The sequence below is a fragment of the Pelophylax lessonae genome, assembly GCF_965119305.1.
Source record: "Pelophylax lessonae genome assembly, chromosome: 2".
Lineage (NCBI taxonomy): Eukaryota > Metazoa > Chordata > Amphibia > Anura > Ranidae > Pelophylax > Pelophylax lessonae.
The window spans coordinates 116,693,771-116,707,076 of NC_138769.1; the positions used below are offsets into that span (position 1 = coordinate 116,693,771).

General features: G+C 42.5%; 1 protein-coding gene across 1 annotated transcript in view; it reads left to right on the forward strand.

Moving 5' to 3' along the window:
- NCOR1 (nuclear receptor corepressor 1) overlaps positions 1-13,306 on the forward strand; it is a 310,428-nt gene that overhangs the window by 224,494 nt on the left and 72,628 nt on the right. The window contains exon 21 of the mRNA XM_082245149.1: positions 2,343-2,544. Coding sequence (XP_082101275.1) covers positions 2,343-2,544 — 202 coding nt within the window. The remainder of the gene's footprint in view (positions 1-2,342; positions 2,545-13,306) is intronic.

Genomic DNA, 13,306 nt, shown 5'->3' on the forward strand with positions numbered 1-13,306 from the left:
AGGTGGTTCCGTTTTCACAGTTCCATACGAGGTCCCTGCAAAGGGATATTCTTTACAAGTAGGACAAGACTCCGCAGTCTCTGGACAAACGGTAAGGAAAAAAAGAAGTCCCTGATATGGTGGCTTCGCTCTCCGGTGCTTCAGCTGGGAAAATCTTTCCTCCCCTTGTATTGGACAGTGGTCACCACGGATGCCAGCCTGTCCGGCTGGGGAGGCGTCCTCAGGCAAGCATTCTGCGCAGGGGATCGGGACGTTGGAAGAGTCCAGACTGCCGATCAATGTCCTGGAACTCCGAGCGATCAGACTGTGTCTGGATCATTGGACGGTTCGTCTTCAGGGATGTCCAGTGCGCATTCAATCGGACAATGCCACAGCCGTGGCTTATGTCAATCACCAAGGGGGCACAAAAAGTGCCCTGGCGGCTCTGGAGGTAGCCGGCATTCTAAGGTGGGCAGAATGGTTCATTCCTGCCCTATCCGCCATACACATTCCCTGAGTGGAAAATTGGCAGGCTGACTACCTCAGTCGGCAGGCTTTGGACCATGGGGAGTGGTCCCTTCATCCGGAGGCGTTTCATCAGTTGTGTCTCCAGTGGGCCACTCCCGAGGTGGATCTGTTGGCGTCTCGGCTCAACAGAAAGGTGCTGTTGTTTACCCTTAGGAATTTTTTGCTTTTTCCCACCCCTCATTTTTAACTTTGAAATGCCCAAATGTTTAAGAATGACATGAGCTGTGTCCGTCAATGAACAAAAGAGAAAATGGGATTTTGGACTTGGTGTGAAAATCCTTTTCTCAGAACTTTTGCCTTCAGAAGTCACTTTATAAGTAAAAAAAAGTCCACCTGTGTGTAATCTAATCTCAGTATAAATACAGCTGTTCTGTGAAGCCCTCATAGGTTTGTTAGAGAAGATTAGAGCAAACAGCATCATGAAGGACAGATCAGGTCAGACAGGTCAGGGATAAAGTTGAAGAGAAGTTTAAAGAAGGGTTAGATTATAAAAAAAAAATATCCTGAGCTTTGAACCTCTGATGGAGCATTGTTTAATCCATAATCCGAAAAAGGAAAGAGTATGGCACAACTGCAAACCTACCAAGACATGGCTATCCACATAAACTGACAGGCCAGACAAGGAAAGCGGTAATCAGTGAAGCAGCCAAGAGGCCCATGGTAACTCTGGAGAAGCTGTAGAGATCCACCGCTCAGGTGTGAGAATCTTTCCACGGGACAACTAATAGTCGTGCACACCATAAATAATGCCTTTATGAAAGTGTGGCAAGAAGAAAGTCATTGTTGAAAGAAAGCCATAAGACATCCCGTTTGCGGGAAGCCATGTGTGGGACACAGCAAACACGTGGAAGAAGGTACTCTGGTCAGATGAGACCAAAATTGAACTTTTTGGCCTAAAAGCAACACTCTGTGTGGTGGAAAACTAACACTGCACATCACACTGAAAACATCATCCCCACCGTGAAACATGGTGGTGGCAGCATCATGTTGTGGGGGAAGCTTTTCTTCAGCAGTGACAGGGAAGCTAGTCCAATTTGATGGGAAGATGGATGGAGCCAAAGACAGGGAAGTCTTAGAAGAAAACCTTAGTCTGCAAAAGACTTGAGATTGGGGGAAAGGTTGACCTTCCAGCAGGACAACGACCCTAAACATACAGCTTGAGCTATAATGGAATGGTCTAGATCAAAGCATATTCATGTGTTAGAATGTCAAAGTCTAGACCTAAATCCATCCTAGACACTCTCCATCCAATCTGAAACAAACTAACAGAAGTTGAGCTATTTTGCAAAGAAGAATGGGCAATATTTTTACTCTCTAGATGTGCAAAACTGGTAGAGACATCCCTAAAAAGACTTGTAGCTGTAATTTCTGAATACAAATGCACGCCACACTAAACATATTTATTTGTGAAAAAAAAAATACAATTAAAATTGAAAACCATTTATCATTTTCCTTATAAGTCACAATTTGGTGCCACTTTGTGTTGGTCTATTATTATTATTTCAGGTACTTGTATAGCGCTGTCAATTTACGCAGCGCTTTACATATACATTGCACATTCGCATCAGTCCCTGCCCTCAAGGAGCTTACAATCTAAGGTCTCTAACTCACATTCATACATACACATAGTAAGGCCAATTTTTTAATACAGGATCCAATTAACCTACCAGCATGTCTTTGGAGTCTATCACATAAAATTCCAATAAAATACATTTACATTTTTGGTTGTAACCTGACAAAATGTGGAAAATTTCAATGGGGTATGAATACTTTTTCAAGGCACTGTACAACAGCTGTGAGCGTTTATTCAGATTCCCCTTCATGTGTTTTCACAGGTATCTTGCAGCCCCTGTGCTATCCCCCCTGGCACTCCAGTGTCAGCAAACAGCTACAGTTTGTACCAGCGACACTTTCAGTCTTTGCATGAAAATAACTTACTAGAAGAGCAAAGGCAGAGGCAAGAACAGATGAACATCGAGAGCAAGAGATCAGCCAGCCCAGCAAACATGTCCAAGAGTCCAAACATTGATTGGGAAGGTAACTACATTGTTCTAACAGAAAAAAAAATATTTTGCAGTTCTGCAGCTGTTTTGGTGCGGAGTATTGCCATGAAGTACCTGAAAAAGAACAGCATTGAAACCATTCCCTTTTAAGATGCAGGTTTTTCTTGCTTTCAACTTTGCCACCTCTTAGTTAAATGTATTTTGTCCATTGACTTCATCTTTCCCTATGGAAAAAAAAATAGCCAGCCCCTACACAACTAAGGGTCCTTTCACAAGAGCAATCCGGTCAGATCCTCCTGTCAGTTTTTTAGGCAGATCTGATCGGATCCCCCATGCATCCCTATAGGCCAGCAGATGTCAGCGGAGACATGTCCACTGACACCTGCTGCCATCCACATCCGATCCTGTCTGTGAAATCCGGACGGATGGAAACCCGATTTTCCATCCGTCCAGGGGATTGGATGGGATCGGATGAGATCGGACTGAGCAGCACGGATCCACCTACAGAGGCAGACGTGTGAAAGAAACCAAAAGCTGATAATTTGTACCTTGTAAATCAAGATACTTTCCCTTTTCAAACTAGTGAAAGAGAAACTTGTGGCGTAGAAATCAAAACTTTAAGGCCTCTTTAGACCTAGACCTTCGCAGTAAAACACACGATTTATGTAAAACATTGTACCCCATCATGTTCTAGGTACCAACAGATCTGCCCTGCAGTGACCCATGGAGGGCTGCATTAAAAATTATATGTGGAAGTCCTAAATTTTGTTCTTTGCCATGCATTGGAAACCCATTTAAAATGAATGTCCTGCCTTAAAGCCGTAGTAAATATTAAGAAAAAAAAAAAATTCTCAGTGCAAGGCAAAGACATAATGTGCAAGCATGCACATTGCATTGCATACTAGCACATGATCAAAGACTTAGCTTGAAATGAAGCCCTCCAGAATCGTGCTGTCACTGCTGCAGAGGCTTTTATCTTCACCCTTTCTTCCAAGTTTGCGGGATGCAGCTCCTTTTAATGGCTGAGCTCAAGTGTCACTCCAATGCATGCGATCAAGAGTCACAGCCACGGCACAGAGTTCTGAAGGAATGCCACAGGTATGCCGTTTCTTCAGAGAGCATATGCTGGTGACTTCACTGGCTGATGCTCACTAGATAGAATATCTCCTAAATGGTGCATGTTTAGGAGATATCGAGTTAACCTACAGGTAAGCTTTATTAAAAGTGTATCTGTAGGTAAAACTACAAACTGTAGCAAAAAACCTTTTGCCCTGTATATTGTATTTTGCTTTCTAGATCTCTTGGAGGGATCCTTCTCATGTCCTGGTTTGGGTACACAACAAAACAGGGGAACCTCCCCAACTTCAACACAGACCACAATAACAATTTGACCGGTTCAAACCCTTCTATCCAATGTGCCACAGGCTATGTGATTGTACAAGCACCTCCCTGTGTTTGCATGTACTGTCTGTTTTTTCCTAAAATACTGCACTTACCCTAAATGTTGGGCATCATGTTGGATAACTGTTTAAACGAATATAGAACTTTACAGAGAGAGTACCCGAGCTATCAAACAGTGATTAGTTGGCTGCATGCTTTAAGGCTTACTTTTAGCCACTTTCCATTTATCACAATGAGTGGGTGGGATATGAGCTGTGAATCTAGATGCGGCATGGGTTGTGTTGTGAAAAGGGTTTTGCAGCATCCTGCCTATTTTCCAATCAAAACATTACATGCATGTACCTTTCAAGGATGTTCATTTTGTATATGTTTGGAGTATTGCCAAAAGCCAGGTGTGTGCAGTGTTACTCCTTAGGAATGAAGTTCAGGATTTAGTCCCAATTTAAATTTTACTGTACATATCCCAGAATATTTATACTGACAGTTGGCATCTAATGGCCAAGTATAGGTTGAAGGCTGTTTTCACACCAAAACTCAGCCTGCACAGGCAGCTGCACATTTACATTCTTATAATTTTCTTATTCCTGATCCTACGCTGACTAGTGGTTGATCTGCCCTTTATTAGGAATGAGTACCTGTGTCATTAACAGGTCAGAGTACGGTAACTCCTGTCTGTGTGATGCAGTAATTTAATTTCACTGTTTAAAGCTAAACTCCAGGCAGATAAAAATATATATATATATATATATTTATATGGACATGTGTTTGTTAAAGAAGTCATTAAGAGTATGTTTAAAAGCACCTGGTGTAACTGAATTCTATTTGGTATTCTGCTTCTTGCAGTCCCTTCTCTGCAGAGCTCAGACTGAGAGATGGAAAATCTGCACAAGAAGCCATTACAGTTGTTTTGCACCACCTATATGGTGAAAAAATAGGAGATAGCGGAGGGATTCGCTTGTAAGCTTGCTGGTTTTCCTTCACTATCCAGTCACAGGTTGGAGAAGGGATGGAAACCTAGTTGTATTACCTAACTGCAGTGAAGAAAAACCAGGTCTCCAGGCTGGTTGTTGTCTGGCAGGGCTGTGAAAAGCTCAGCATTGGATGGGCAGAAATACAAATCTCTTGGCAGATAAAGTGGATCCCTGATATGCATTTAATCAGTGTCTGCTTGTCTAGATCAGCCTTTCTCAAACTTTTTAAGTCTGAGAAATCATTTATATAACTTTCCCTATCTCAGGGAATTCCTGCTAATAATTACTTTATCTAAGTCCCTGCTTTACAGGTGCCCGAATCACTTTCTCCTAAAAGCCCATCACCTGCTCCACAAATTACTTTTACAGAAAAAAATGTAATGGTGAACTAACACACTCACAAGCTGCTGTGCTCGCCTCTGGGGTTGCTGAGCTGTCAGAACTCGTGCAGCTCCTATTGTGATTTGAAATGTCCGCTTTTCTCCTTCCTGTCCAGGCAGTTCTTCTGGGGCAGGGCAATTCACTGATGGCGCTGACCAGTCATTGCTCTTTTCCATCCCGGAAGTGTTGCACAGAGAAGACGAGCAGCAGGGATTTACAATCCCCGGACCATTGGAGCTGCTAAAGAGGTGCTGACGGCTTGGCAACCTCAGACTAATACTGGCCATATACAAACCAAAAACATATACAAACCAAAAACCTGTCATTTGGACTGTTCGTTCGTTTTTCAGTCAGTAAATGGGCACAACTTTTAACTTTTCAGAGCCAAAAAAAATCGAAGGAGCAGGTTGGAAATTTCTTCAGAACGAACGATAAATTGAAAGGTTAATGTCTTTCTTGCCCGTTAAAAAAAATGAACTGTTTGCACTGTGCATATGTGACAAAACAGAATTAAACTGATTATTTCATGTCCATTGAATGATTTATTGATCAAAATTCAATCATTACACGATGGCACTATAGTTTGCTCTCACAGCCGAGTGTTTATTATTCAAAACGGAGTTTGAACAATTTTCCGTATAGTTTATGGCCAGCATAGATACAGCTGGGGCTGGTGAGGATGTCTAGTGTTGGTTCACCTTTGCTTTTCTTCTGTAAATGTGAAATAACCCTTTAAAAATACTCCTGGCTGCTATAGTGTTTGTGCTGTTACAGGATAGGAGAGCGCAGGGATGACCTTAACGTGCTGTTGCCTCGTCATTCACTCAGTAGGGTAGGAGAGGTGACTAAGGAAGCAAAACTTTATGACGTCTTTTCCCATAGTTACCCATTGGATATGTAAGAGCCATTAAAGTGGTTCTAAAAAAAATTACCCTAATAATAAAAATGGCTCTGAAGGCTGATTTTTTTTTTTACTTAAAATAAACCACTACCTGAGCTCCCTTTCCATCCAGCGATGTACACAAGAACATCTCTTTGGGGACTCTACCTCCTCAGTGACTCAGACAGCAGTGGGAGCCACTGGCCCCCACTGCTGTCAATCACAGCCAGTTAGCGAATGAGGAGAGAGAGGGGGCGTGGCCAAGCTGTCTGAATGGACACGCAGAGCAGCAGCTTGGTAGCGCACCTGCTTGGGTGCCTCAATTGCAAGCTGCTTGCTGTGGGGGCACTTGACAGCAAGGAGGGGCCAGGATCTCCAGCGAGGGACCCTACAAGAGGCAGATCGGGGCTGCTCTATGCAAAACCTCTGTATATGTATAACATGCTTGTTTAGAAAAAAAAAATTGCCTTTAATATCACTTTAACCACTTTCTATGTAAACAAGGCAAAGCTGTGTCCTGACACAGGGAAAGTGATGGATTTTCTTTCTCTGAAAAGCAGGTTATAAAATCTATCACTTAGTGAAAGTAACACAACGTACACCAAAACACTGGCTAGGCACACACTTAATTGATCTATAGGCAAAACTTTTTTGTGAGCATTATAACCCCTATTTCAATTTTTTTTTTGCCATCTTTGTTCCATTACGGAGCTTTCCCTTCACTTCCTGTCCCATAGCCAAACCAGAAGTGAGGGAAAATCCCTGCAAATTAGGCCATTTTTTGGGGATTTTTCTTTTTAGATAGAATTTTTCTCCTGTTTTTTTCCTATGAGATCTACAGTCAGCTGCCGGACTGGATGCCGCTTCACCGTGCTTGGTACGCCAATCTGGTGCGGCTTGTCGGTGACGTTCCTTGGAAGCTTCCTCTCCCGGAGGATCTGCTGTCCCAAGGACCAATCTTCCATCCTGCTTTACAGTCCTGAGTGGGTGTATCCAACGCTGTTGAAAGCTAGGAAACCTACTTCTAGGAAGATCTTCCGTAGTACGTGGAAGACGTACATTGTGTGGGGTTCATCCTCGCTCTTGTTTGGTGGCTCTGATCTTGAACTTCTTCAACAGGGGGGTTGAGCAGAAACTGGCCTTGCGTACTATCAAGGGTCAGGTGTCAGCCTTAGCAGTCTTATTTCAATGGGCCTTTGCCACATACTCCCTAGTGCGTACTTTTCTTCAGGGAGTTGGGCACTTGACACCTCCAGTGCAGTCTCTGTTGCCATCTTGGGACCTTGATTTGGTGCTCTGTCCTCCAGAAGCCTCTTTTTGAGAATCTTCGGGAGGTTCCCCATCTTGTGCTGGTCCCAGAAGGTGGCCTTTTTGGTGGCTTTCACCTCTGCGCGCAGTGTGTCGCAATTGGCGGCTTTAGTCTGTTGTTCACCTTACTGGTGGTTTAGTGATTAGGTTCTTCACCTCTGTCCGTCAATCCTTCCTCAGGTTGTTTCTGATTTTCATTGAATGAAAACATTGTGTTTCCTTTCCTGTGTTCCTGGCCAACACATCCGAAGAAAATTGCTTTGCATACCTTGGATTTGGACTGGGCAATTAGGGTGTACCTGGCAGCTACGGAGTCTTTTAGGAAGTCACTCACTATTTTTGCTCACGAATGAGCTTCGTAAAGGGTTGTCCGTTTCCTTTGTGGCCATTTCCAGATGGATCAGACAGACGGTGATTCGGGTCTATTCCATCCAGGGTCAGGTTCCTCCTTTCCTGTCAAGGCGCATTCTGCTTGGGCGCTCAGTTCATCCTGGGCTTTCCGTCATCTGGCGTCAGTGACGCAGGTTTGCAAGGCGGTCTCCTGGTCATCGGTGCACATTTTCACAAAGTTCTAAAAAGTGGATGTGTTGGCATCTGTGGATGCTTCTTTGGATCCAAGGTTTATGCAGGCTGCTGTTTAGAGGATCTGGTCCTCTTTGAGAGTGTATTGTTTTTTCAGGCGAGCTCCAGTTGTTTTGGTTGAGCTCCTGTTTACCTGGTTGGCTATAGTTAGCCTTGGGAATTTATTTTTTGCTGTTCCCACACCTCATGTTTTAACTGCTTTGGGACATCCAATGGTCAAGAAGATCAGGAGCTGTGTCAGTCAATGAACGAAAGAGAAAATGGTATTTTTGACTTACCGTAAAATCCATTTCTCTTTCGTTCATCAACGGACACAGCGCTCTATAAATTATAACTAGTGGGGGTATATTGCCTCCTCCAGGAGTAGGACTAGGCAGAACAAAAAATAAACACCTGGCTATGCCAATGGGCAGTCCTCAGCTGGTATATAACCCCCTCTCTGCTCTAGGTATTCAGTTTTATTCTGTCTAGTCAGGAGTAAGGACCTAGGCTACTGGCTGGGATCTCTGGTCCTAGCAATTTTCTCCTTCCTTACATCTTTTTTGTATTCTCTCTGGACATCTACAATCAACTTCTGGGCTGGAGCGATGGGCTGGATAATCTAGATCCAGTGGTCCCCCCAGCCCAGCCAGTGAGCGCTTGCAGACCGCAGCTACACGCTAGGTCGGCAGCGACATGCCTGCAGGTTCCCTCCTCTCATCCTTAAATCCCTCACTGAGCTGGGCTTCCCCCACTCCCATTCCCCCCTATCTGAACCTAGAGTATAGTGGGGGTCCCAGGGCAGATAATGCAGCAGAGACCCCTGGAGTCCCCCCTCCCCCGCTATCCCCACTCTGTAAGGGTCCTTGGATAGTGTGTGTCCCACCCTGGTAGTCTGGAGGGGTCCCAGTGTAGGAGACTCCTAGGTGCATGCCCTGCTGTTTTTAGTATGGGTGTAGTGCAGGGGGGTCCCAGTGCAGAGACTGGTGCAGAGTGCAAAGCAGAGTCTCCTCTAAACATGTGTCCTACTTTCAGGGGGGGTCCCCTTGCAGAGGGCGCAGGAAAGATCCTGGCAGCATGCTTCAGTGTTTGTAGATGATGGTGGTAATTTTCCCTTAGTCTGGCTGGTCTCCGGTTGGCGGCCATTTTTGTGTAGCCGGATGACGTCACGGGGGGCCATTTTCCCTTAGTCTGGGAGATGTGGGAAACATCTAAAGCTGACGTCGGAATGCTGAAGCTCCTCTTCCTCAGTTTCCTTTTTCCTGTGCCTGGGACATATGAACAGGGATAGCGTCCATGATGATGCTGGGTTCGAACGAATTCTCGGCACTCCTCCGGTTGGTAGGGTGAGCCTTTGGGGGTCCCGGTTACCTCTCTCTCTTTCTCCCTCTGCTGATAGGTACCCTGAGCTTTAAGGGGATCCTTTAGTGGTGCGAAAAGATTGTTTTTGTAGATTGCAAGATCTTCCTTTCCTTATGGAGCCGCAGAGTCACATCCCCCCCCCTGATGGAGTCTGGTGGTAATCTACCTTCAAGACAGTTCTGTTTGCTCAGTCTTACATGCAGCTCCTTTAGCAGGTTCGGCTCCACAGGAGGATACCAAAGTTCGTGATGAGGTCACAGGGTCCTTTGACAGACGCCGCAGACGACCAAGTGCAATGGTAAGGCCAGTATCATCCTCTGCTAAGGCTTTCTCTTCAATTCCTGCAAGGAATCAAGAGTGAGGATCTTCCAATAATCCTGGTGGCTGTAAAAGTCCCTTGTGGTCTCCCTCTCAGAGAAGACCAGCTTTCCCAAGGGCTAATCTACCATCCTGCTTTACAGTCGCTGGTTTTAATTGCTTAGCTATTGAATTCTGGGTACTGAGGGATAGAGGTCTGTCTGGATCAGGGATCCCTACTATAGTGACAGCGAGATATACCATAGTCTTTCAGCAAGATATACCATCGTACATGGAAAGTGTACATATCATTGGCGCTCATCCTCGATCCTTTTCTGTGGCTTGGATTTTAACCTTTCTTCAACAGGGTGTTGATCAGAAGTTGTCCTTGTACCATCAAGGGCCAGCTGTCTGCCCTTGCAATCTTCTTTCAGCGAAGCCCTAGCCACGCACTCTTTAGTTTGTACCTTCATTCAGGGGGTTCGACATGTGGCTCCACCTGTACGGTCTGCCGCCATGGGATTTAAATTTTAGTGTTTTCGGTTCTCCAGAAACCTCCATTTGAGAATATTCGGGAGATTCCTTTGCCTACCAGCGAATAAAGTAAGTGATCCTGCGAGCTACTATATAATTCAGATAAGGTTATGCTGCATGCACTATTCACTCCCCTTAAGGTAAGTGTAAATTGAATATTAAAAAGTAAATCTGAGGTGCGCAAAAATGTTATTAATTCAAAAATAGTTGTTGAATATGTGTATAAATATCCGTGATTGCCTATAATGATGTGTTGTTCTAAAACTCCTCTAAAAAAAACACGTCAACAAATTAAAACATATATATTAAAAAAATAAAAATAAATATATATATATATATATATATATATATATATATATATATATATATATATATATATATATATATATATATATATATATATATATATATATATATATATATATATAAAATTTGTGAATATTGAAATATATAAATAAAAAATGATGTTGGAATTAAAAATATAAATATCTATACGTATAGCAGGGGGGGAGTACCGCGCTTTAAAGGTGCTTAGTGAAAATAAATTAGTGCATATTATTCATATAAATAAAATTGCTTTCAGTGCTTCCAAATATATTAATCATATGAATCCCTATGTGCTTGAATAAAATTCTGCTTACTAATAAATAAATTTTCTCCAGTGCATAAATATTTTCTAGGTGATGCAAATATAAATTAATAATAAATTGCTTTCTCTTCAGTGCATAAATATTATCTTAGAAGTGATGTAAAATTTGGTGCTTAATAAAATCCACAATCCTTATATAAAAATTATTAAAGTGCCAGTGAAAAAATTATATAGTAGTGCTGTTAAATCGACAATAAATATATAATTCAAAAAATCGGTAAAGTGCTAAAGTGTCCTTGAAATAAGTTAAATAAATAAAGAAGTATGTGTTCAAAAGAATCTTCTTTCCCAAATCTCATGCAGGTGCTCTTCCATGCAGTGACCACTAGGTGTCCTAAGCGCTCACCTCAATTGCCTTTACAATAAGCCTTGTATTATTTGCCTTTGTGTGGTATTTCCTCCTTCTCTATGGCATGTAGGTCCCGCTAATAATACCCGAAAACTCTCCTTTATGGACCGGTATTTCAGGGGGTATGTGTGGAACCGTTGTATCTCCAAAAATAAATGGGCCACAATAGTGAAGTACCGTTGATAATTTATTAAAATAGACTTTAAAATAAGACTCACATTGTATTCCGTCTTTCCTATTGCATAACACTCGTATTGCCGATACGTCACTTCCGGTTTGGCGTCCTACGCGTTACGCTGCGTAACGCGTAGGACGCCAAACCGGAAGTGACGTATCGGCAATACGAGTGTTATGCAATAGGAAAGACGGAATACAATGTGAGTCTTATTTTAAAGTCTATTTTAATAAATTATCAACGGTACTTCACTATTGTGGCCCATTTATTTTTGGAGATACAACGGTTCCACACATACCCCCTGAAATACCGGTCCATAAAGGAGAGTTTTCGGGTATTATTAGCGGGACCTACATGCCATAGAGAAGGAGGAAATACCACACAAAGGCAAATAATACAAGGCTTATTGTAAAGGCAATTGAGGTGAGCGCTTAGGACACCTAGTGGTCACTGCATGGAAGAGCACCTGCATGAGATTTGGGAAAGAAGATTCTTTTGAACACATACTTCTTTATTTATTTAACTTATTTCAAGGACACTTTAGCACTTTACCGATTTTTTGAATTATATATTTATTGTCGATTTAACAGCACTACTATATAATTTTTTCACTGGCACTTTAATAATTTTTATATAAGGATTGTGGATTTTATTAAGCACCAAATTTTACATCACTTCTAAGATAATATTTATGCACTGAAGAGAAAGCAATTTATTATTAATTTATATTTGCATCACCTAGAAAATATTTATGCACTGGAGAAAATTTATTTATTAGTAAGCAGAATTTTATTCAAGCACATAGGGATTCATATGATTAATATATTTGGAAGCACTGAAAGCAATTTTATTTATATGAATAATATGCACTAATTTATTTTCACTAAGCACCTTTAAAGCGCGGTACTCCCCCCCCTGCTATAAATATCTGTATTGTGTAGGTTACCAATAACAGTACCTGCAGCATTAAAGGAGATAAGGAGTTCATAAAGAGTGACAGCGCGAGAATTTCACCAACCCATTAAATATCTATACGATTGATGAAAAATTGACAATCCGTAAACTGTAATGGTTTTAATGGTTTGTCCAACGTATTGCCTCCTCTTGTCACCACCCCCACACGGTGGGTTCTCACCTTATGGAGTGTGACCTCGCAATTAAGCTTGGTCAGTGAAAGCATCAAAAATCCCAGCAGGTAAAGGGGTGGATGATCTCCTCCGGTGTACTGGCTCCCGGTCTGATTAAGTGAGTTCAACAGCTCTCATACATAGTGAAGAAATATAGATCCATAGCGCAAATATCGTTTTATAAAAGCATATGTTTATTAAAAATATATAGAACACTCACATGTGCCAGGTGCTTGAAGTGCACCAGACTATCCAAGCGGGCTATAACAAAAGCCGGTGTAGTGACAGAGAAGCTCGATGTGTTGCCCACTGTTAAGCTTTAGCGTTCCTCTCACTACTGAACGACCTATTTCACCGACCTGGACTTGGCCCCTCTCCTTTAGGCGTTACGACACAGGGACTACGTGTCTTCCTCAGGGGGAGCTTCTCTGTCACTGTACCGGCTTTTGATATATCCTGCTTGGATAGTCTGCTGCACTTAAAGCACCTGGCACATGTGAGTGTTATATATATTTTTAATAAACATGCTTTTATAAAACGATATTTGCACTATGGATCTATATTTCTTCCCTATGAATGAGAACTGCTGAACTCAATCAGACTGGGAGCCAGTACCTCGGAGGAGATTATCCACCCTTTTACTTGCTGCGATTTTTGATGCTTTCACTGACCAAGCTTAATTGCGAGGTCACACTCCATAAGGTGAGAACCCACCTTGCGTGGTGTCACAAGAGGGGAGGTGATACGTTGGATAAACCGTTATAACCACTACAGTTTACGGATTGTCAATTTTTCATCAAT